The following is a 21354-nucleotide window of genomic DNA, read 5'->3' on the forward strand; positions in this document are numbered from 1 at the left end:
TCGGCGGGAACATGAGCGCCGCCGTGTGTCCGGAGGCTGGAGTTGCCACAGAGTAGCAGAAGATAGAAAAAAATGGCGGAGCTCAGGAAAATCTGTCCTGAATCTGTCCCCTGTCGTGTTAACTACACACGGAAAACATCGTTCCAGGGGAGGCTTTTCATCCTTCTTTGTGTTCTTATAGTGGATTCCGGTGGAGCTACGACCCATTGGGTTGTCACAGAAGATGGGAAAATTCAACAACAAGTATGCCAGTTAGCTCATTGACTTGCTAACGCTTACGTTATATGGCTAGCTTCTAAAGCTAACTATTTCTCTTGGCATGAATTAGAACTGTTTGTTATATTGTTTAGTTATGTAGTTGAAGCGTTTGTCTAAACCCAGTAAAACAGCTGCGGCTGGTTACAAGTTGGAGGAAAACTAGCATTGACATTAAAATAACATTTGTGTAGGTAAGTCGCTTATCTTAATTTAACAAGATAAGACGACGGTACTTTATCAGCAGAGTCAGGCGTCTGTTAACGTCTGCTTCAGAAACTGCTTGTCAGATTTAATGACACTTGTCAGTGCTGGTTTTCCAACCGTTAGCAAATTGTTATCCTCTGTTATAAAACCCGTGTTTTGTTTATGTGTCAAGCTTTGGGAGTCTGACAGGATGAGTTAGCACATCTTAGAGTAAGATAGACCGTTTTGTACATGACTTCATGGGATAAGTTTGAGATCTGAATCTGTTTCGTTTCAGGTGGACTCCCCTTTGAATCTGAAACACCCTCATGATGTTGTGATCTTCATGAGGCAAGAAACTCGTGTAAACTACCTCAAAAAGCTGGAGGTGTGTAGTTTTTCTTTCTTTGAGTTGCGATTCTGGTTAATTTTTGTTCAAGTTAATTTGAGTTTGGACAAAAAAAAAAAAAAGCAGCAGAAAATCCCATTTTAGTGCTAATACAGCCTTTCCTTTTTGATAATCCCCTCCTGTCACCACAATATTCACTGCTTTGCATTACATCTTTCCTCTGCTCTGAATTTCATGCGTTTACTCAGCTTCACTGCTTGTTAATTTTCTTGTTATTGTTGAGCAGAAGCAGCTAGTAGCACAAAAGATACACATAGAGGAGAACGAAGATCGAGACACCGGTTTGGAGCAGCGACACTATAAAGAGGATGCAGACTGTGTAATGGCTAAGGTCCCCCTGGGAGATCTGGACCTGTATGATGGCACTTATATTGCATTGGAAAGCAAAGACATAAGGTAAACTCCCAGTAAAACGCCCAAAGCATGTAGTTGTGATTTGAGAATATGAATGTGTACAGTCTGTCTTCATAGTTATATTAAAATCTATTGAAATCATTTCTGTCTCCTCTCCTCCTTGCAGCCCTGAAGACTATGTTGATTCCCGGCCTGCTCTGCCACCAGATCTGGAAAAACCAGACTGTGCCAAAGTGTTCGAACTGCCTTATAGTATCCACGGTTTCCAGCATCTCAGGGTAAGTAGAGTATTCTTTAGTATTCACAGTTATTAGTAGCATGTAGGTAATTATTTATCACCTAACAATTGTTATGTGTAAAATGACGAGGTTGAAGTAAACGTCTGTGCTTGAAACGTGTGCTTTACAGTCTGTGTGTGAAAGTGCTTGTCATTGTTAAAGTTGTGCAAGTCAAAGGTGCTGAACATAACTAATCCTGTTTCAAAATGTTTCAAGGCTTTTTTTTGTATTCTTTGTTTACCCTTTGTAAACATTTGTAACAGGGTTGTCATTTGAAATCACTTGGGGCACGCACTTTGTTAACTGGCTTACATCTACAGAAGTCACATTTGCAGTAATATTCTAAAATGGTCATACAGCTGCGGTTACAAGTGTTCATTTTTTGTTAACACATTGTATATTCACACTGTTAGTTGTCAATTATTCTGCTCATCATTGTCAGAAAAGTAAGGGCGACTCGCTTTTGTTCTCTTTTCGGAAGGACACGAACTTCCTCTATACACATTTAAATAGGACATGGTGTAACACAGGTGTCTGTCTTCAGGTTTATATTGTTTTTAAACTAGAAGTACAAATTGCCACGCACACACAAGTCTAATAACAATTTAATAAATTAGGCCTTGAGATAAAGAAGTATTGTTATACTGTGAATATTGTTATTATTGTAATTATTATTATTGAGGTCAAGTAATGTGAAAAAAGATAATGATTAATAATAATGAGCAAACTGCTCATTATTTAGACATGACAACATTACATGTAATAAGAACTTCTCGTTTCTTTATTCTAGGGTGTACAGGAGAGGGCGAACTTGACCTCTCCCCTTCTTTCTAAGGAGGATCCCATTTTTAGTTCATTGTCTCAAAAGCTGGGTCGCAGTGTTGACGAGTTGGGCCATCACATCCATCAAGGCCTGCTGAAGGTAATTCTTACTTGGTAACCCCCCCCCCCCCCCCAAAATGTACAAATAATCGTAACCCTTGTTTTACAAATATTGAAGGGGGAAAAAAGCACAACACATCCTTTTTTTCCATAGAATTTGTCAAGTTTGGATAATGTGCCATCAATGCATTTTGGGGGATTTTCTGTACATATATACGTGTGTGCTTTTTATTTGCTTGTGTTTATTTCATTTCAGTCAAACATATGAAAGATTATTTTTTACAGAGGCCAAACAAGTGTGAGCTTGACTTTGAAAGATATTTGAAAAACCTGTTCCTGACTATGCGTTTCTGTTCCAGAATTCATCCTCCTGGGTGCTATACAACATGGCGTCATTTTACTGGCGCATGAAAAACGAGCCTCAGAGAGCAGTGGACTGTGTCGTGCGTGCTCTGCATTTCTCCCCAAGGTAGTGTCAGGCTAGCCACAGAGCTAATCACAGCACACCACCAATCTACAGTTTATTTTATGATGCTACTCACAGATATGTGTCTGTGTTTGCTCTTCTTTTAGGCAGCATAAGGATATCGCACTTGTCAACATGGCCAACATCCTGCACCGAGCCCATTTCTCAGCGGATGCTGCTATTCTCGCCCACGCTGCCCTTGACCTTACCTCAGATCTCTTCACGAGTCACTACACCTTGGGCAACATTTATGCTGTAAGTAAAAGTGAAACCGTAGTAAAGGTTTGCATCTTTTAAACCACAAAACAAGCATGTATTCAGCCATGCAGACTGTTTGTGAGCTTACATGGCAAAACTGTTTAAAAGTAAAATGATCAAGGGAAGTCCATTGTTAATTAGTTATATTGATATATACTTTCTAGTTGTATGTTTATGCTGCTTTATTTACTGTATATGTAGCTCTTAAAAAGGTCACATGGTCCTGCTGGGATGACAGATTTATTGATCAGGACTTTTTTTACGATGTCATTTCGTTTTAGGAAAGAAAACTGTCTGCAGTTTCTGTTCTTACAGATGAATATTTTTAAATACAATTTGTAATATTAAATTAGATTTGTGCAAAGGACTAAATAAAATCAACATTTGACCTAATGTAATATGTGTGTACTACGCTGTACATATTTTTAGTGTACTTGTTATTGTGATTTCTGTATGAAAGAAATGATAGTTTGATCTGTGCTATATCCGTGGTTGGGGACGACTGTGGAACTTATGCAATAATGCAAAGAAGGATTTTGCATAAAATCAAGAGAATTATGGACAACCCTGAACATCCTCTCCATGAGACTGTTATCGGAAAACAGAGTCTCTTCAGTCAAAGGCTTCTTCAGTTTGGATGCAAAATGGACCGCTACTGGAAATCTTTCCTGCCCACAGCCATCAGCATCTATAATAACTCCCTTGATTTAATTGAGTTACATCAACATTTAATTTCCCTCTGGGATAAATAAAAGTATTTTTTGAATTTGAATTTGAATTTGAATTTATGTCTTCTTTTCTATTGCTGCCTTACCAGATGCTTGGGGAATACAACCACTCAGTGCTGTGTTACGAGCAGGCACTGCAGGCCCAGCCAGGCTTTGAGCAGGCCCTGAGGAGGAAACACGCTGTGCTCTGTCAGCAAAAGCTGGAGCAGCGCCTGGAAGCCCAGCACAGGTAGACGAGCACTTATGCAATGCTCCAATTTTTTTGGTTGTTTGCATCATGCTTCTCTAAATTGATCACAAAATCTGAATATTACACAAGTAAAAATATCACATATCAAAGCAGGGTCTATTTGGAGAGACTGAGAGACGCAATAAATGAATGAACTTGTATAAGAATAAATCAATGATGGTTATTGTTTCTGAGTAAACATCACAATCATTTATTTCTGTGCTTTTCTGTATTTAGTTCAACTTTTTCCCATAAAAATTACAATTGTATTGCTGAGCTTATTATTTTGTTTAGAGCTGTTCGTTAAAAAATAGGCTTTTAGGTAGACTAAGAGTTTAGAGTACCGTCTTCTAATTTTGATCAATGACTGGTTGGTGTATTATTTGATGAAAGCCTGTTTTGGCTTGCAAAAAATCTGGATTTTATGTTGCCGATACATAATATGTAATTCTGCCAATTGCCCTATATTTCCCCTCTTAATTTTGTGGTGGTTGTAGATCCCTGCAGCGGACACTGAATGAGCTGAAAGAGTACCAGAAGCAGCATGACCACTACCTCCGCCAACAGGAGGCACTGGATAAACACAAGCTGCTGCAGGAAGAACAGATCCTGCGCAACATTATCCATGAAACCCAGATGGCTAAAGAAGCTCAACTTGGTGAGATCCCATGGGCAGTAACTGAGAATAATTCTAAGAATCACGAATCCTAAGTTTTTTAACTTTAAATGCTTATGGAATGATTTAGCGACTTGTGCTGGTTGTGAATTAGTACGTTTTATGCTGGAACAAAGCTTATGTTTATAATAATCAGAAGTAACTAATTAGTTGGTGAATGTTTTCCGTATTATTAGTTTAATTGAATGAATTGAGTGCACTTGGTAACTGCCATGAGCACTCTGTTACGGGGGGCATGACAGTTTCTTCTTCAGTTCATGACTTCCTTTTTCTAACTGCAGTTTCCAAATGTTGTTCAGATGGGTGTTGTCTTCTATCACTGTAAATATAACGTTTGAATCAGACCTATGAGGTCTGAACAGGATTTAAGTTAGGATTCATGTGACAGTCGGGTCAGTATTTGGTCATATTTAGAGCCCTGTCTGTAGAAAGCAGTGGCGTGTGCATTGTCCTACATAAAGACTGTGCCTTTCTTGATCGCTGTGGACTTCTTGAAGAATTTAACTTTCTGAAACTGGCATCAGGTTTGAAAGTTTATTTTTTTCAGTCCACCTTCAAGCTTAAAAGTTGTAACTAGCTCATCCTTATGACAGCAGCCTAAACCAATACCCCCCACCCTTTACCTTGTTGGCGCCAGACTTAAGATGCCCAACAGTGATCCATGCATCTGATCCATTAAGAGACGCTCTCATCTTATCTCTCCATAAAACTTTGAAAAATTTGTCCTTAACTATATCTTATTCAAATATTGGTTCTGTAGTTTGTAAATCTTAATCACTGGGCACTATTTCTGCCTCAGACCTTTGTGAGCGCTGTACACCTTGAACCTTTGCATACTACACTTTTGAAATACAGTATAGGAGCCTTGTAAGAAAATGGGCCACTGGTAGTTGTTTTTCATTTTTCTTCATGATTTTTTGTTGTCAATTTGTTCCTTTTTTCCAGGTAGTTTTTTTTATGATACAGTTAACTGTTTTCATTAAGATATTTAACTGTCTGGTGGCCATATCTCAGTAGTTTAGCTGAAGGCCGTACGCTTTTATATTACACAAATGTATATGAAAATGATTAGATCCATTGAGAACTCAAGTTTGTATGATTTGGACTTGGAAAATGTCCTTATAGATATGATGATACGATTACTAATTACCTGCCTATGTTGAATGATCTTGCTGTGTAGAGCAACACCTAAGTTTTGTGTGTGTTTCCATGTGTTTCTGTGTGTTCTATTTTAGGGAACCATCAGATGTGTCGACTGGGTCAGCAGCAGCGCAGCCTCTACTGCCCCTTTGACCTTCCTGTGCGTTATCATCGGGGGGACCTTTTTGAACATGTACACTACGTTCAAGTGAGTTTTGGGGATAATGCAGTGTTAGACATACAATACCAATTGAAAGTGTGGGGGTACCGTCATCATAATATTACTCTGAAGAACAATGCTGAAGACATCAAATAAAAAAAAGACATATTTTGTGGTGATGTTTCAGACATAGCTGCTGTAGGCATAATATTAGAAAGCTCTCTGAGGTAGTAACCTGGACAGGTTAGAATTTCCTAATGTATTTGAGACCACCAGTTATGTTACATGGGAGTAATGTTGGCATACACCAAATAGACCTCTGCCACTTTTGGAGTGATCCACATCATTGCAAGAACTGCTAAAGTAAGTCGGAACAAAAGGCGATCCACCAATGCTTCAATGGATGAAGGTCCGTCTGGCCTGAAGATTTTAAGAACTTTAAGATGATGAAACTCACGATCTCTTCACCTCAGGTGAATATGGAGAGTTCAAACGGCATACAGCGACTGCTCAGTCATTGTATGAATCAAGACCTTATGGTTCTATTGCAAATAAGCCTCTCCTAATAAGAAGACAATATCTTAAGTCAAAGAAACACAAGGAATGCCTATTACAACAACGGAAATCTGCATGTGGTTTTCTGAGTTCAAATTTTTGACTTGAATCCAACAACTGTGTTTTTGGAAAACATGCAGAAAGTGTACTGATTGTATTGACATCTGTGTATGCACTGTGAAGCAAGGAGGATGAGCTGTGATGCTGTTGGATGATTTGCTGAATAATGGTGATTCCTTTAGAATTCGAGTTGACATTTAACCGGCCTAGCAACTAGAGCATTCTGCATAGATGCAAGCTGTCCCATCTGGTCTGTGATTGATGTGACCGTCATTTGTTTTTCATCTCAGTTGTGATACAAAACACAGTCAGAGTCTGTAAATGACATTTGACCATCAGCGGAGTGATGGAGTGCTGCATTAGCTGAACTGAACCCAGCAGATATGACATGGACTGATAAGGATGACAGAAGGCAGGTTCTGGCTGCCTCGAAAAAAATCTAAAATATCTCTTGTACACTTTTTTTCCTTCGTACCTGCCTATTACATAGAAAAGTATTATGTATATCTAATGTTTGACAAAGTAAAAAAACAACAGAAACCATCAAAAGCCCTTGAATGAGTAGGTATGTCCAAACATTTGACTGATCCATTCCTTTTCTAACGCACACTGTTTTTCACAATTGCAGCACAAAAAAGTATGACTCATTACCAAGAAAGAATTTATTTAGTTTCTGTTTCTCAGTTGTTTTTTTTGTTTCTTTTAGTTTGGAGACGAGGTGTCTGTGGCATCCAGTGTGGCACTTGTGTCAGAACCCAACTCAAACCTGACGGCAGCCAACCCCCAGCTCCATCCCTCTGTGTCTGGGGACCAGGATCCCGCTGCTGCCCTCTGGGGCAGCCATCAGGATCACACACAGGCAAGATAAGAGGACTGAAACCAAATTCTCTTGCATATCAAAAGGATGAAAGAAACATCTGCATTGTTACTGCAAAACATTTCAGAGACTGAAGAGAACTTAAACAGTGTCTGAATTTCCATTCGAATGTATGTGGGATGTTTTAACAGATATTTTTTTAATTTATTATTTATCAGAAAATTAGCCAAGTCCGATTTAAAAAATGAGCATTTCAACTTGCTATTTTTATATAAATGTAGAGTCGGTCATTAGGCAGCCACCACCTAATGCCTGACTCAGGACAGTCATTAGGTGGCGCTACTGCTCCATCCAGAATTAAAAGGGGGGGAAGTGAGAAATAGCACAAAGTGATAAATGAACATGATGGAAAGTCTGGCAACAGAGAACACAATTTACAATGGAAAATATGACTTCTGAACAAATGATATTCCAACTTTGTTCTTTTGGATGAAGTCATGTGATCAGCATTAATTTTTTGAACACTGTTCCAAAGCATTAAAACTGTTTTTCAACATTTTCTGATTCCTGTTGGAAATATTTAGCAGTTAGTTGATAGATTATTGACGATTTTGGGTTCTCGAAAGATTTTTAAATTCCAGAAAGGACTCATTTATAGATGTTAAGATTTGATTTGGCCTGACTGTACTCTCATGGTACACTTTGTCATTCAGCTACTGAAACTGCTTTTGTTTTAGGACATACAGAGGATGTTATGGCCTCAAAGGACTGACTGCGCCCACGAGTACCCGAGTGTTCCCCCTGCTCACCTGCTACCAACCTATTACCTTCCACCTGAAACACAGGGCCTCAGGTCAGTAGACTATACTGCGTTAGCATCTTAATTGGACACAGTTTGTGCATAGTTGCAATTCACTTGGGTTTTAGTTCTCCTCTTTTCTTAGAGAATCGATGGAGAGGCTACAGAATAGTCATGTACACTATAATGTAGCGTCCCCATAGCCTGACATGCTTCTACCCAGAATGTCAACAGCTTTAACTGGTCAGCTTGGTATGTCGTGTTTATGCGGCATATTGCTTAAATAAAGTTTCAATGTGGAAAAAAAAAAAAAAAAAGCAATATGTAACAGGCTCTCTCAAGATTTCTCAAAATGGTAAAACAATAATCAGTATTCCGTCTGTTTAGATGTATGCTGTTGCTTCCGTTTCATAACTCTGCCGATCCATGTAAACTCAAACATTTCAAAAGTTTAACACACATCTCCTCTGGCGCCTTGCCTCTTTTCAGCGTTGCAGTATTTCAAGCAAAAGTAAATGTTGATCAGTATTTATTTGCTCCTGAGATATTCATAAAACCATAGCTACATTGTGTAACTTCTGTTTTCAGTTGCCATTGTTTGAAGCTTTCAGAAAAGCTCACAGGCATTCATTCTTCTGATGTTTACATAGATTTCATACAGTCTATAAAGGGGCTTTGGGGTTTATCACTCAGTCTTAAGCTCTTACTCGTCAGAGCTTGTTTTATGCTCTTATTGGATGGTCGGCCTATGCGTACACTCCATCATTACCATGTTCTTGTTTACAAAGCCATTCTTGGAGAGCTTCTTCATTACTTTTAGTCTTGCATTGCTCAAAAAAAGCTCAGTAAAGCATGGTCTGTGCTTTCAGGATTCACTCCTGCCATTTTCTGTACTGAACCTTGAAGAGGAGCATTTAGATATGCTGCTTCCTTTGCTTGAAACAAGTTTCAAAAGTGTTTGAATTTACAGAAGCTGATCAAGTTGAATGAACTCTAAGTGACTTAAAGTAACCGATTTAAAACGTATACATCTTTATGTAAAAGATGTTTGATGTATTAATCAATTGTGAACTTTTGTCACATATTTGTATGGTTTTATTACATTAAGTTCTTGTTGTCTTGGCCAAGGATAGAATAACTAAAACATGAAGGCAGAGAAACTCGAATGTACACGAGCCTTTTGTGGATCTTTTAAGCAAACAGATCTATAGATGGTCATTTACATAGGCCACATTGCAGATTGTGCTTCTATCTATAAAAGGCTTCTGTACTTAAAGCTGTACATCAAACTGAAAAACGATACGCGAGTGAAATTTGTCTTTATCGGTTTTATTCAGCCCAGTAGCAGCTCTCCTTTATGGGAGCAGCAATCCTCCTCAGACCGCAGCTGTGCCCGACTGTAGCCCAGCCACACAACCATATCCAGCTCTCCTGCCTGCCTCATTAGACTGGCCCCTGGAAGAAAAGGAGCTGCCAGATCCCTTTGCCTCTGAGGTACATGTCTGTTCATTGTGTTACAGAGAGTTGTTTAGCAACATGATGCTATAGATACATTTATTGATCCATATGTTTACAGCTTTAAGCATATTGTTGCTCTTTGTCTGTTTTTTTTTTTAATGCAATAGAAAGTCAAATATTGAATATTACTGCTTGCTTCAACAGATTCTACTGTTACGCAGTGGAGGATGGACACTGGAGCAAATTGGTAGCAGAATAGCTCAAGCTATGAAACAAGTAAGAGCGTCTCAGTCATCCATTCTCACAGGACTACATTATACCTCACTATTTATGGGAAAATGCTTGATAGGGTAAAACAGTGGAAAGTGGCAGATTGTATGATTTTGGTCTTATTAAGTTACAATGTATGCTTCATTGAGTCAGTACTCAAACGCTTAAGTTGTATTTGGTTAATAAAAGGTCTCCATCACATCTCAGATTTTGGTCTTATGACTCACCCGGCCACCTTATTTGCTTCCATCTCCATCCGTCTGATACCATCTTAAATCATTCTTTTCAAGGCTAACAGAGGTTTGTTTGTATATGCAGGTTACTATACCCTGCTGGCAGGTCCACAATGAGGCAGCTCTATTTTGGCGGGCCAAAGGCAATGGCAGCCGTGCCCTGCAGTGCCTGCGCCAAGTATTGAGCTCAGCACCGCCTCCTTACCACCACTTGCCCCTCACCAACGCTGCTAACCTGCTGCTGCACAACGGCTTGAGCACCCATGCACAAACACTGCTGGAGCACGCATTGACGCTCAATGCGTCAGAGGTAAAGGCACATTGGTTAATAGCTTTTTTTTAGCATTCTAAAGTTGAATACATACAGTGGTAAGAAAAAAAGGACTGAACCAAAGGAAGAAAGGCTAGTTGGAGACATGTGTGCCTGTTAAGCAGGTGAGAGTGGAAGTATAGCTGGACTCCGGCCGTTCAGCTCAAAAAGCTCATTTTTGTTGAAAATGTCTTTGTCTTGCACATGCAAGGACAGATGAAGTGATAGCGGGCAGTGTCGGGCTCTGCATCCTGCCCAAAGACGCTTCAACTTGTGGAGCTGGGAGATCAGAGATTGAATATTGATACATTTTTTTCATTTTGACTGCATTACTGATATTATAGTTAAAAGTACGAAATTTCCTGCTTTATTTCTGTTGGCTCACCTTTCTGCTCATTATCAAGACATTTATCAACAATCGTGTTAAGATGGAACAAATATTAATGTGTCGAGTTGTATGTTGGCTTTATTGTTTGAAAAGTGGCCTCCTGTGTGTCATTTTTCTGACATTCATACATTCTTTTCTTTGTCAACAAATAATTAAATGTCACTTTTCTGATAGCTTTTCCCTTACGACCTTGTTGGATGTAATCATTTGTGTCACTTTAGTCTCTGCTTCAGTCTGATTAGTTGATACCGGTCTCTAAAATGCTGTTCGTCAGTGCCCCTGCAGAGTTTACACCAGTTTGTGAGTCAGTAATACAGTTATCCCCATACAAGTTGGGCCTCAGCAAAAGCAGTATATTAAAAACACAGCTTTCCTTTCTTTGCAATAACTTGACATTAAATTACATGACCGTTTGATGTTTGAAGCAGGAGATCTTTTCCTGCTGATTTCACATCATATCCTCCTCATTATTTCGGGACCGTCATGTCACGACTGAATGAGTGTTTGCTCAATCCTAGAGTGTGCATTGTCAAAGTATAAAGTATGCTCACCTGTACTGTTAACCTTTTACCATGTTTGATGTTCCCTCTCCATGGAACAAACCAGTAGTTTTTTCTCAATAATCAAGTCCCACAGTAATGCTTATGATTTAGATTTAACCACAATCACAGCACAGCCAACGTCTTAAACTTTTGTGTTTTCGTACTTTTTTTCAGCTGATGTCACAGTTAAGGTCAACTGTCATTACATCAGTGTACCAGTATTGATTTTTAAAAAAGACCAGTGGAGGCATCACATTCTTTTTCAAAAACAAAAAACTATTTCCACTGTTCAGTGCGCATGTTAATATTGGATAAAAGATCCCAAACTATTACCAGTCAAAAGGTTTTACAAAAGATATTCTTTTTTTAAACGCTGTGTAACACACAGCCTATGCAAAAGGCATTTATTTTATTTCCGTTTTTTTTTTTTTTTTTTTTTTGTGGGAGTTTGTGTTGCAGAGCACTCCTTATTTTCCGAGTGAAATTAGTCCTCTCCACAGATTCTCCACTTTTTAACTCAGTGAGTGTCTTGGGAAAGTTTTAGGGTTGAGTGTGTTGTCTGAAAATGTGCCGGTCATTATGGACCAAAATCGAGTGTTTTCAACATCTTATTAAACTGAGCCTTGGGGGAAAAGTGGGAGGCGGGGGGAGGAAAAAAGGATTGTATGTGTTCAATGAATGATAATAGCAAACCTAACCTAAATACTGCATGTTCTTATTTAATGTCTGGATTTGGAAAGTATAGTAGGTAATGGCAATCAATATACTGTCAGTCACTTTCTGATGTCACTGCCAATTGTACATAGAAAGCGGTATACCTTCATTTGTCCCTTTATCTGAGTTGGAGCTACAGATGTATTCTACAGCTCTGTGCCATTTTCTACATGCTACCGATGAGCTAATTTTCCACGGTTGTCTTGTTTTGTTTTACTCCCTCAGCCCCACACCCTGCTCAGCCTGGTGAGCGTGCATTTGGCCCAGAGCAACGTGACAGGTGCTTTGGCCATATTCCGCCACATCCTGGAGATAACACTTTCTTCGTCCTCCTCCTTCTCATCCTTTGCTGGCTGTGAACAGTGCCGCACCTGCTTACCTTTGCTGCGTTGCCTTCAGTTTTATCCTTTCCTTTACAATCTGTCACGACAGCCCTGCTCACGTGAGTTACTAAAAACATACACATGCTAATTTAATTGTTTCTAAATGTGTTGTTTAAAGGTATGTGTTATAAGTATTTATCAGTTTTAAAGTATGTGGAGCCACAGGGAAACGAGGTTTTCAATAATATAATAATAATAATAATACATTTTACTAATGAGTTAAAAATGAACATGGAAAACATTAAGCTAAACAAAGTAGGCAAAACTGAAAGCTTTGCCACAGAAACTATTTTAGAATGTTAGTTTTTCTTGTAGGTGGAGAGCGTATTTGCTTGTTGGTGGATGTAGCTGTAACATTATGAGTTTGTGCTGATGCTTTGGATAAAACTAGCTTACTTGGCGTTAGCGATGGCTTTTCTAGCATTGTCAACACTGGGTTGTTGAGAAGTGCAGCTGCACATTACAGCAACAAGTGGAGACTGAAATTGATTTAAATTTAAATGAAAGCTTATAAACTGTTCAGATCACGTGAATTAAATATTTAATTCCCGGATTGTTTTACCCCACCCACCCTTTAGTTTTTAATGGAAGGAGAAGCACTGCTTGTTTTGTATCCAGTAGAACGCTTTCATTTCCTGTCTGTACAGGCTTTGAGGCTTCTGTTTTTACACACAAAAAAAAGTAGATGGTATTCCCCTCGCTGTTTCATTGGAACTTTAAAGCTGTGGGAGAACCTGAGGTATTTCTAGGTTTTTCTGAAGCTAAGTATTCAATCAGTATTAATTAAGCTCTCCTTTTTTGACAAAAATATCATCATTCTCCAAAGTAAGATTTAAATCTGAGCTGCATCACACAAATTGACAAACCGACTGGACTAAGCTGCAGCCTGTAGTTGCCTTATATTGTGCTTGGTGTCTTTTCTTCATGAATTATTGTGATTATTTAGTTGTTGGTCATAGCACAGTGGAATGGAGTGCACACATGGGTAGAACCCGGCACATCTACATGTGTATTATAGTTTTATTTCATCTGAAGTGTTCTTGGGCTTTGCTGAACATCCTTTCTACAACTCTGAAAATGTAGTAAAGGTAAAGGTTTGCTTTGTGCTATGGGCATTAAACGCCCAGTGTGTCTCTTGAAGCTGTTAGTTGTGGTGAAAAGCAAGTTGTACTTTGTTGTATTCCTGATTTTAACTGAAACTGCACCATTGCCTTCATATTATTGCGAGTGAAGAGAAAAGTGCTTTGAAGTGGAGAAATTTTGCCACTCAATAATTTAAGCTGCAGAAAATAGCTGATGCTATATTTAGACAGGACTATATTTTACTCTCTAAAGCTAAATATCGCTGCAATAAAGCACACTGAGTTCTTGAGGTCAAACAAGCACTTACAAAACACAACCACCTTTGGGAAAAAGCTTTAGTAAACACAAACAATTGTTGTATTCATCAAAAACAATTTTGTGTTTGCTACAGTACAAAAAAGTCCAGTTTTGGAGTCTCAGAAATGAAGTTAAACAACTGCAAAAAATGACTAGTTTCAACACAGAAAGCAGAGCTGCAATGAGCTTAAATTTCCAAGGTAGGAAAGAACAAAACAAGCTAAGCCAGAGTAAAATGAGACGGTAAGTAGTGTCAGCATAGTGTGGAGAAAAAGAAGCGAAAAGGACTGAATATCCAAACAAAAGTCTAACTTAAACACTACTGTCACACTTTCTGAAAGGGGTGAAAGTTATGAAACTGACCTGATATGCAGATTGTTTTAATTTAACATTATTATTCACAGTGACTCGTCTGAAACAAGATGATAAGATGTACGCTGTTTAATTCACATTTTTATGCATTAGATTCTCTAATGTAGCAAATGTACATTTCTATGTTTATAAGTGAATAAAACCGCATTAGAAGTAGTTTAAATCAAAATTCTATGTACTTTGATAATTAAAAAAAGATGCTTAGGTTTTTCATCTATGTTTGTGAATATGTTAAGGTTTTGAATAAGTGAATCTGTATTTGCGTTCATGCAGGGGGTGGCGCCTGCATGGCTGAGGAGGACCTTAGAATACAACTGGAAGAATGGGACGGCAGTGAAGAGAAGCAGGACGCACCTTCCCTCTCTGCCATAGAGGACACGCTGCTGTTTGAGAGTAAGAATGCCATCAACCCAGTCTATAGCCACCAAAACTTAATCTACTCAATCGCTGTGCCACTGCACACACAAATAACACAACACAAATGTCACAGCATTCTGTCAGACAGTCATACATTTATTGTTAAATCGCACGTAACAAGTAAAGAAGTTAACATTCGGAGGTCTGAGAGGTTGGTGTTTGATGGTATACACGAGAGCCAGAATGGAGTGCCGTCCTGACCGCTCATGTTTTCAAGTAACTTAACTTTAAAACATTTTTGTATTCAGTTGCTGCTTCTTTGCACTTTGATTTGCTGTTTCATAGCTGTTATTCCTAAGTACAAACTGCTAGGTTTATATATAAATTGATGGGGTTATGGCTTGGATAACATTGTGGCTGTACCACGCGTCAGCAGATCACAAAAAGTGAATCTCTACTAGTAACGTAGTTGGTTAGTTATGTCCTGTAATAGCGCACTACTATTAGTAGTTTCACACATGTCAAATTTCTGCTCTGACAAAGAGTAGAAAAAAAAAACAGACTTTAGATGATGTTTCTATCAGTATTCTTTTGTAGCTCAACACAACTTCCCTCCTTTGTCCCCTACCTGTCAGAGGTTATCTTGGACAGTAATGGCTCTGGTGAAGTAGCTGGGCAGCAGCAGGCGTCTCCCTCTACCTCAGGGGCATCTAAAATGACCACTTCTTTTGGAGATGGAGGAGTGGAAAAAGAAGAAGACTGGCAACTGAAGGAGGACCTGATGGGTGCATTTGAGGGAGCACTGGATGTCGGAGGGAAACGAGGGGACCTGCGAGGTATCCGGGTGCTAAAGAATGACCGTGTGATGGGTGCTCGTGCAGGAAGTGGGCCGTGTTTTGGGAACTGTGAGGATGACGAAGGAGCAGAGTGGGTAAGTGTGGAAGCTCACCTTTTTTCTTTTTTCTTCAGTAGTGAGAACAACTCTGTGAGGTGTGTGTCTGTGTGTGTATAACTCAACTAAATGAGTGAGTGTGTCTTGTTGTTGGTTTCAAGATAACTTTCCAGGTGAAGCGGGTCAGGAAAGCTAAGGTCGACGGGTCAGAGAGTGTCGCCATCTCCGATGACAGCCAGAGCGGGGAGTTGCTGCCTGGAGGGCACTCTGTCTTGGAAATCAGCGGTCCAACTATCCCATCTCCTGGTCCTTCAGGTAGTTGTTGCACCTGCATTTTATGTGCCTACAACAGCATGAACACAGAAAAGTGACATGAGAGGGATGTTTTTGTGAAGGACGATGGAGAGACTACACAAGTCTTGGCTGGCCAGGACCAGAGGAGTGCCAACGGACACGGAGGGTGGACCTCACCACTGTAGCAAGCACTTGGTTGGCTGTTTCTGCCAAGAATATTGAGTAAGACAGTCCATGTCCAAATCATGGAAGTATTTTCTAATACCTGGCTTTGAAATGTATTCTAACAATATACGTTTTGTGTGAAAGCCCAAAAAAGGCATTCTTGTCTTTTTTGACATTTTAATGATACAGAATATCAACAACTGAAAGTCTTATGCTTTGATTTTATATTTCCCTTCACCACCTCTCTGTAGCATCACAGAGCACATAGATTTCGCCACTCCACTCCAAGAGCCAGCGGCTGAACCTTTATGCAATGCCAACCTTGCTGCCAGTATGCACACCCTCGACCACCTGGCGGGGGTAGCCAATCGTGCTGCCATTCACTACACTGGGGAGAGCCAACTGCGCGAGGTATGCCATGAAAGAAGCCACAGATTACACACAAACCAAATACAAACAGTGGGGAGCCTGGAAAGTATGTGTTGCATAAAGATGGCTGTTCCTGTCTTTACTAAAACAAAAACAGTCGAACAGAATCGCATCAAAACTAAAGTAATGAAATTTATAAAAATTATATTCTCTGCAGATTGTTTTCAAATCAACAGCATGGTCACATCTCTTGGTTAAGTCCCCCTTTTCTTGTTTTCACCAAAAGGTCCTACAGAACCTCGGCAAAGATAAGTTCTCCCCCCAGTCCTTTGAGCAGGTGGGCACACGCATTGCTAAAGTTCTGGAGAAGGTAAGGACTGCCAGGTGTTCCAGGGAGAAAGTTTGCCTTGAGATAAATGTTTTTATGCTCCCGAAGACTTGAATGTGAAACGGCAAATAATCTTCTTATATTCACTTATTTTAAGTTGTGCTCGTTCAAACAAACTCTGTACCATTCAACAGTGGACTGCTATTGTAACATTAATGATTATGTCAGGAACCAGAGGTGGGTAGAGTAGCCAAAACTTTTACTCAAGTAAAAGTACTGTTACTTTAGAATAATATGACTCAAGTAAAAGTAAAAAGTAGTCATCCAAATAATTACTTGAGTAAGAGTAAAAAAGTGCTTGGTGAAAAAACTACTCAAGTACTGAGTAAATGTTGAGTAACGTCTATTTATTTGTTAACACAAAAATTCAATCAGGCAAATTAGAGTTCATCCAATTGATAAAATAAATTAAAATTAATTAATTAATTACAAAATAGTTTAAATTAAAATAATCCAGGTAAATTCAAGTACTTCAATAAAAAATAAGAGACTTAGGAAATGTTTAAAACCTATGTAACCTAAAAAACAAACATTCGCCCGTCCATGGGGGGGGGGCGAATTTAGGAAACTTATCGCTACCTGTTTCCTCAAGTTAGATGTTGAGTTTCTGCTGAAATGTTTGTTTTGGTTGACACAGAAGATACATAACGTAGCTGCTGTTTCGCACTTTTTGTAAGGTAAACATGCTTTCAGTATGAGGCCTCATCTTTGTTTTCATTTCCGACCGTTGATTCTGACATTTTTCATCTATTTCTTTTTTTGTTTGCTACGACTGTAAATTATAAAGCTAACCCGTCCCGCCGCTGAGATTCAGTTATGGTCACGTGACGAGACTGCACGGCTACGTTTGATTGGTGAAACACAGTCAGGTGGTAGAGCCTTTGGCGGAATGAGGCGTACACGGGGGGATAAAAATAATGAGGCGTAGAATACCAAAGAGGTAAGAAGAAAAGTAACGAGCTCATTGTAGCCTTAATGTAGCGGAGTAAGAGGACAGTTTCTTCTTCACAAATCTACTCAAGTAAAAGTAAAAAGTATAGTGACTTAAAACTACTCCTAAAAGTATAATTTTTTCAAACACTTACTCAAGTAAATGTAACTCGTTACTACCCACCTCTGTCAGTAACATCTCGAGATGGCTGGACAACGCATTACATTAGAATACATTCAGTTGTGTAAACGGATGCTCAGTAACCATCTCTTGATGCTCCTAATTCACTTCTGTTGGTTGAATTAGTCTCATCGGGGCTTCATTGAAGTAAATCCTCAGCCAAAGAAAAAAGATTAAAATTTTATCCTGTGGAAAGAAGAAGTAATGGTTGAACATGGCAGAGTTGTGATCCTAATTGAGACTCAGAGTATGTTTGGAAATGTGCTAATGTGGCAGAAAAAAAAAGCTACTCTGCAACAGTAACCATTTGACAGCGTGATGGCTGTGCATAAGTTAACAGCTCTAACCTCCAGCTGTTGTAACACCTAACTTCAATGAATGTAACACTCACTAAATACTAATTAAATTGCATTTTTTTTTTTTTACATTTTTCTCTTTCCCGTTTCCTAAAACTGCAGAATCAGACATCTTGGGTGTTATCCAGCATGGCGGCTCTGTACTGGAGAGTCAAAGGCCAAGGCAAAAGAGCCATCGACTGTCTGCGGCAGGCACTCAACTATGCCCCTCATCACATGAAGGCAAATTAGACTTAAGATGTTCCTAACAGTTAACCCTTCTGAATGTTTTCCTAGCATACATTAAACATGTATATGTTTTATTCTTCCTTCCTTCCTCAATCATGGACCAGGATGTGCCACTCATCAGCCTCGCCAACATCTTTCAGAATGCTCGCTTATGGGAAGACGCCCTAACGGTCGCACGCATGGCAGTAGAGATCGCCCCGCACTTTGTTGTGAACCACTTTACCCTCGCCAATGTCTATATTGCAATGGTAACGAGCAAAAACAAGTTTTTATTCTTTCTTTTTTCCTTTGTCACGTTGTCTCTCAGCTTCTCAAGTTTAACCAGAAAGTCGAGTTGTTTCTTCATCATTGATACGAGCCAAGTTTGTCTTGATCACAGGAAGAGTTTGAGAAAGCCATGCGCTGGTACGAGTCGACTCTGAAGCTGCAGCCGGAGTTCGCTCCCGCCAAAGACCGACTGAGAACCATTCAGTGTTACCTGCTCACCAAGCGGGAGCGTCGTCAGCCCTAAAGCGCTCAGTCGGACTGACCCCAGGAGTACCCGAACCCCTGGACACATGGGCACGCTCTTATGAATCGCACAGATAACCTTCACAAAGTCAAAGTGAGGAAATTTAAATTTCCAAAGGGAGGTATCAACCCTCATATTTAGTTGGATTAGTGTCCTTTTTTTCCCTTTGAGGCCAAACCACCCCCAGGAATTAGTTATGAAGTGTCACAGAGTACAGCTTGTAGATACGTTTTTTCCCACAATTTTAAGACATTTTGCTATCCAACAATCAAGGCTGTGTGACAGTCAGTTCTGTTTTGTCAGGATTGCTTGACTTGCAAAGATATACAGGGAATAGAAGTCATATATGGTCCTACGTTTCAGCTAATTTTAATATAATTTCAATCTGCTAATTGGGGGGGAAAAGCTTTCTCTTTTATGCTAAAAGGCATTTCATATCGGGAGTTGGCATCAAAAAAGCAGTCCCGTTGTGATAAAGAATAACACATCACCATCTTCAGATGGTACCATTTTTAAAATAACTTATTGAAGAATTTAACTGAAAAAGGATGTTATACCGTCTTTGCTTGATTTCTTTTGCTCGGATGGCAAAGAATGTGCTTCTCGACTCAGAAGTGAAATGAGTTTGAATCGAGCAATATTTGCCCTCACTGTCTGTGCTTCTTAAAATGACTTCTCAGTTTTTGCACTTTTTTTCTCTTATCATTCCTATTTATACGGGACCTAAAAAGTAATTTTGCAACCCAATAACTTAAATTCAAAAGAGTGAAATTGAAAAATGATATTACATTTGCTTCTTAAATGTATGGAAATCATAAAACCGAATAAGGGTTCATCATTGACCATCTATTAAAAAAATAATCTGTATTAAATGTACAGTATTAAAGGCAGTGTGTTGATTTAATTTTGCTTCTCTGCATCAGTTCTTTTTCTCTTTGGGAAGTGATACACCATTAAATAAATGCTAACATTTTGCTTAGTTTAAAGCAATAGTTTACTTTTTGAAAACTATGATGAACAAATAAGGTTCTCAAGCTGGCCTGGTGGTGGCGCTGTTTGAACTTCTTTACAGCGGACCCCATCTTCTCCCCCTCTTTATGGTCACACCAGTTGTCTTTATATCCTGTCAAAACTCCTTTTTTCAGAAAAGAATACTGTACCATATGAAATGATATTAGTGATGGTTCTCTTCTGACCATTTTACCCCTGGAAGCATATTCCTTCTAGTTGTTTTCAAAGACCGTTGGTGCACTTTGTGTTCAAACATGATTTGGAAAAGGGAATTTATCTCAATCACAGTGAATCTGGGATTAATTATATTCTTGATTCTCTTTAAGTACAAGTTGATATCTATGCAAATATAGCTAAATAACATTAGATGTGATGAATGCACCTTAAACCTCACGAGTCGGGTTCAATTCTTTCTTGCTATCTCAATGGACGTGTTGCTTTTGAGCATGTGTAGCTCGGTTCTCAGATGGATGAGAATCTACTCTCCAGTCTTTTATAAAGATGCTGAAATCCTAATATTTTACTGAATAAACTTTTTTCTGTGCGCTTGTCACCATCTGCTACAAACTACAGAAATAAATCAACTGACTCTTGATTGGTTAAAATATCTGCACAGACAGACAAGTCTGCGTTTCTGACACCGTATCACATATCGAAAACGAGTGCTTTTATTTTTATAGTGTGCTCGGTTTAAATTTAATGCTGGCAACTAGCCTGGGAATTCCCATGCTGCTTTGTGCTCGATTTCATTCTCACTGCAAAGTCAGCCTGGAAACCACTGCCCTTATTTTTGCCTGAGTTTGGGAACCAATCACAGAACGGGGGGGCAGCAAGACGATGACGACGTCTATGTGCGACACCGAAGCTTGTAGAGTGTTAATCCAACATGACAGCGGACACAACGTTACCGTTCGATGCAGCCTTAGAAAGTGTTTCGGAGTAGATTCACCCTAGGGTCATTTGAACCGTGACATCCAGCCAAGTAGCCCACCCGACGGTTTTCCGATCTTGGCTGAACATCAGCTGAGTTACTGAGTTATCCCGAATAACTTAGTACAAGCGCTAATGGATCCTAGGCAGTATCTCCAAAATTACCACACTAAAATCACATGCCATGACACCAAACTTCTACAGTAGCACAAATATGGTCTGTACTCACAAAACGATGCATTTGGAAGTTTGTACATAGTCCAGGAGTTTATTATTATCAACACAAGCCTGATAGCTTTTCTGCTGCTAAAGCTGCGTCGACGTCACTTCCTTGATCTGGGAGCTTAAATGTAAAATTAGGGTTGATCTACTACTGTAGACAACAAAGCAAGGCTGCTCAATTTCTCCATTGATAAAATAAATTTATCAACTCTACAACA

At 39.3% G+C, this 21354-nt stretch overlaps 1 protein-coding gene across 1 annotated transcript; it reads left to right on the plus strand.

The window, feature by feature from the left end:
* The first annotated feature begins 24 nt into the window (after positions 1 to 24).
* On the plus strand, positions 25 to 19877 carry ttc17 (tetratricopeptide repeat domain 17). Its single transcript, XM_075466552.1, has 25 exons — positions 25 to 243; positions 740 to 829; positions 1077 to 1246; positions 1371 to 1482; positions 2273 to 2404; positions 2724 to 2833; positions 2938 to 3085; positions 3906 to 4045; positions 4543 to 4703; positions 5957 to 6069; positions 7343 to 7495; positions 8191 to 8306; positions 9590 to 9746; positions 9915 to 9986; positions 10299 to 10523; positions 12393 to 12609; positions 14576 to 14695; positions 15295 to 15590; positions 15713 to 15866; positions 15947 to 16067; positions 16262 to 16421; positions 16666 to 16749; positions 18337 to 18456; positions 18567 to 18710; positions 18842 to 19877. Exons 1-25 carry the CDS (start codon positions 73 to 75, stop codon positions 18971 to 18973), a joined length of 3618 nt encoding a protein of 1205 aa, XP_075322667.1. The 5' UTR covers positions 25 to 72; the 3' UTR covers positions 18974 to 19877.
* The last annotated feature ends 1477 nt before the right edge of the window (positions 19878 to 21354 follow it).

The sequence above is a fragment of the Odontesthes bonariensis genome, chromosome 1 (assembly GCF_027942865.1).
Source record: "Odontesthes bonariensis isolate fOdoBon6 chromosome 1, fOdoBon6.hap1, whole genome shotgun sequence".
Taxonomy (NCBI): domain Eukaryota; kingdom Metazoa; phylum Chordata; class Actinopteri; order Atheriniformes; family Atherinopsidae; genus Odontesthes; species Odontesthes bonariensis.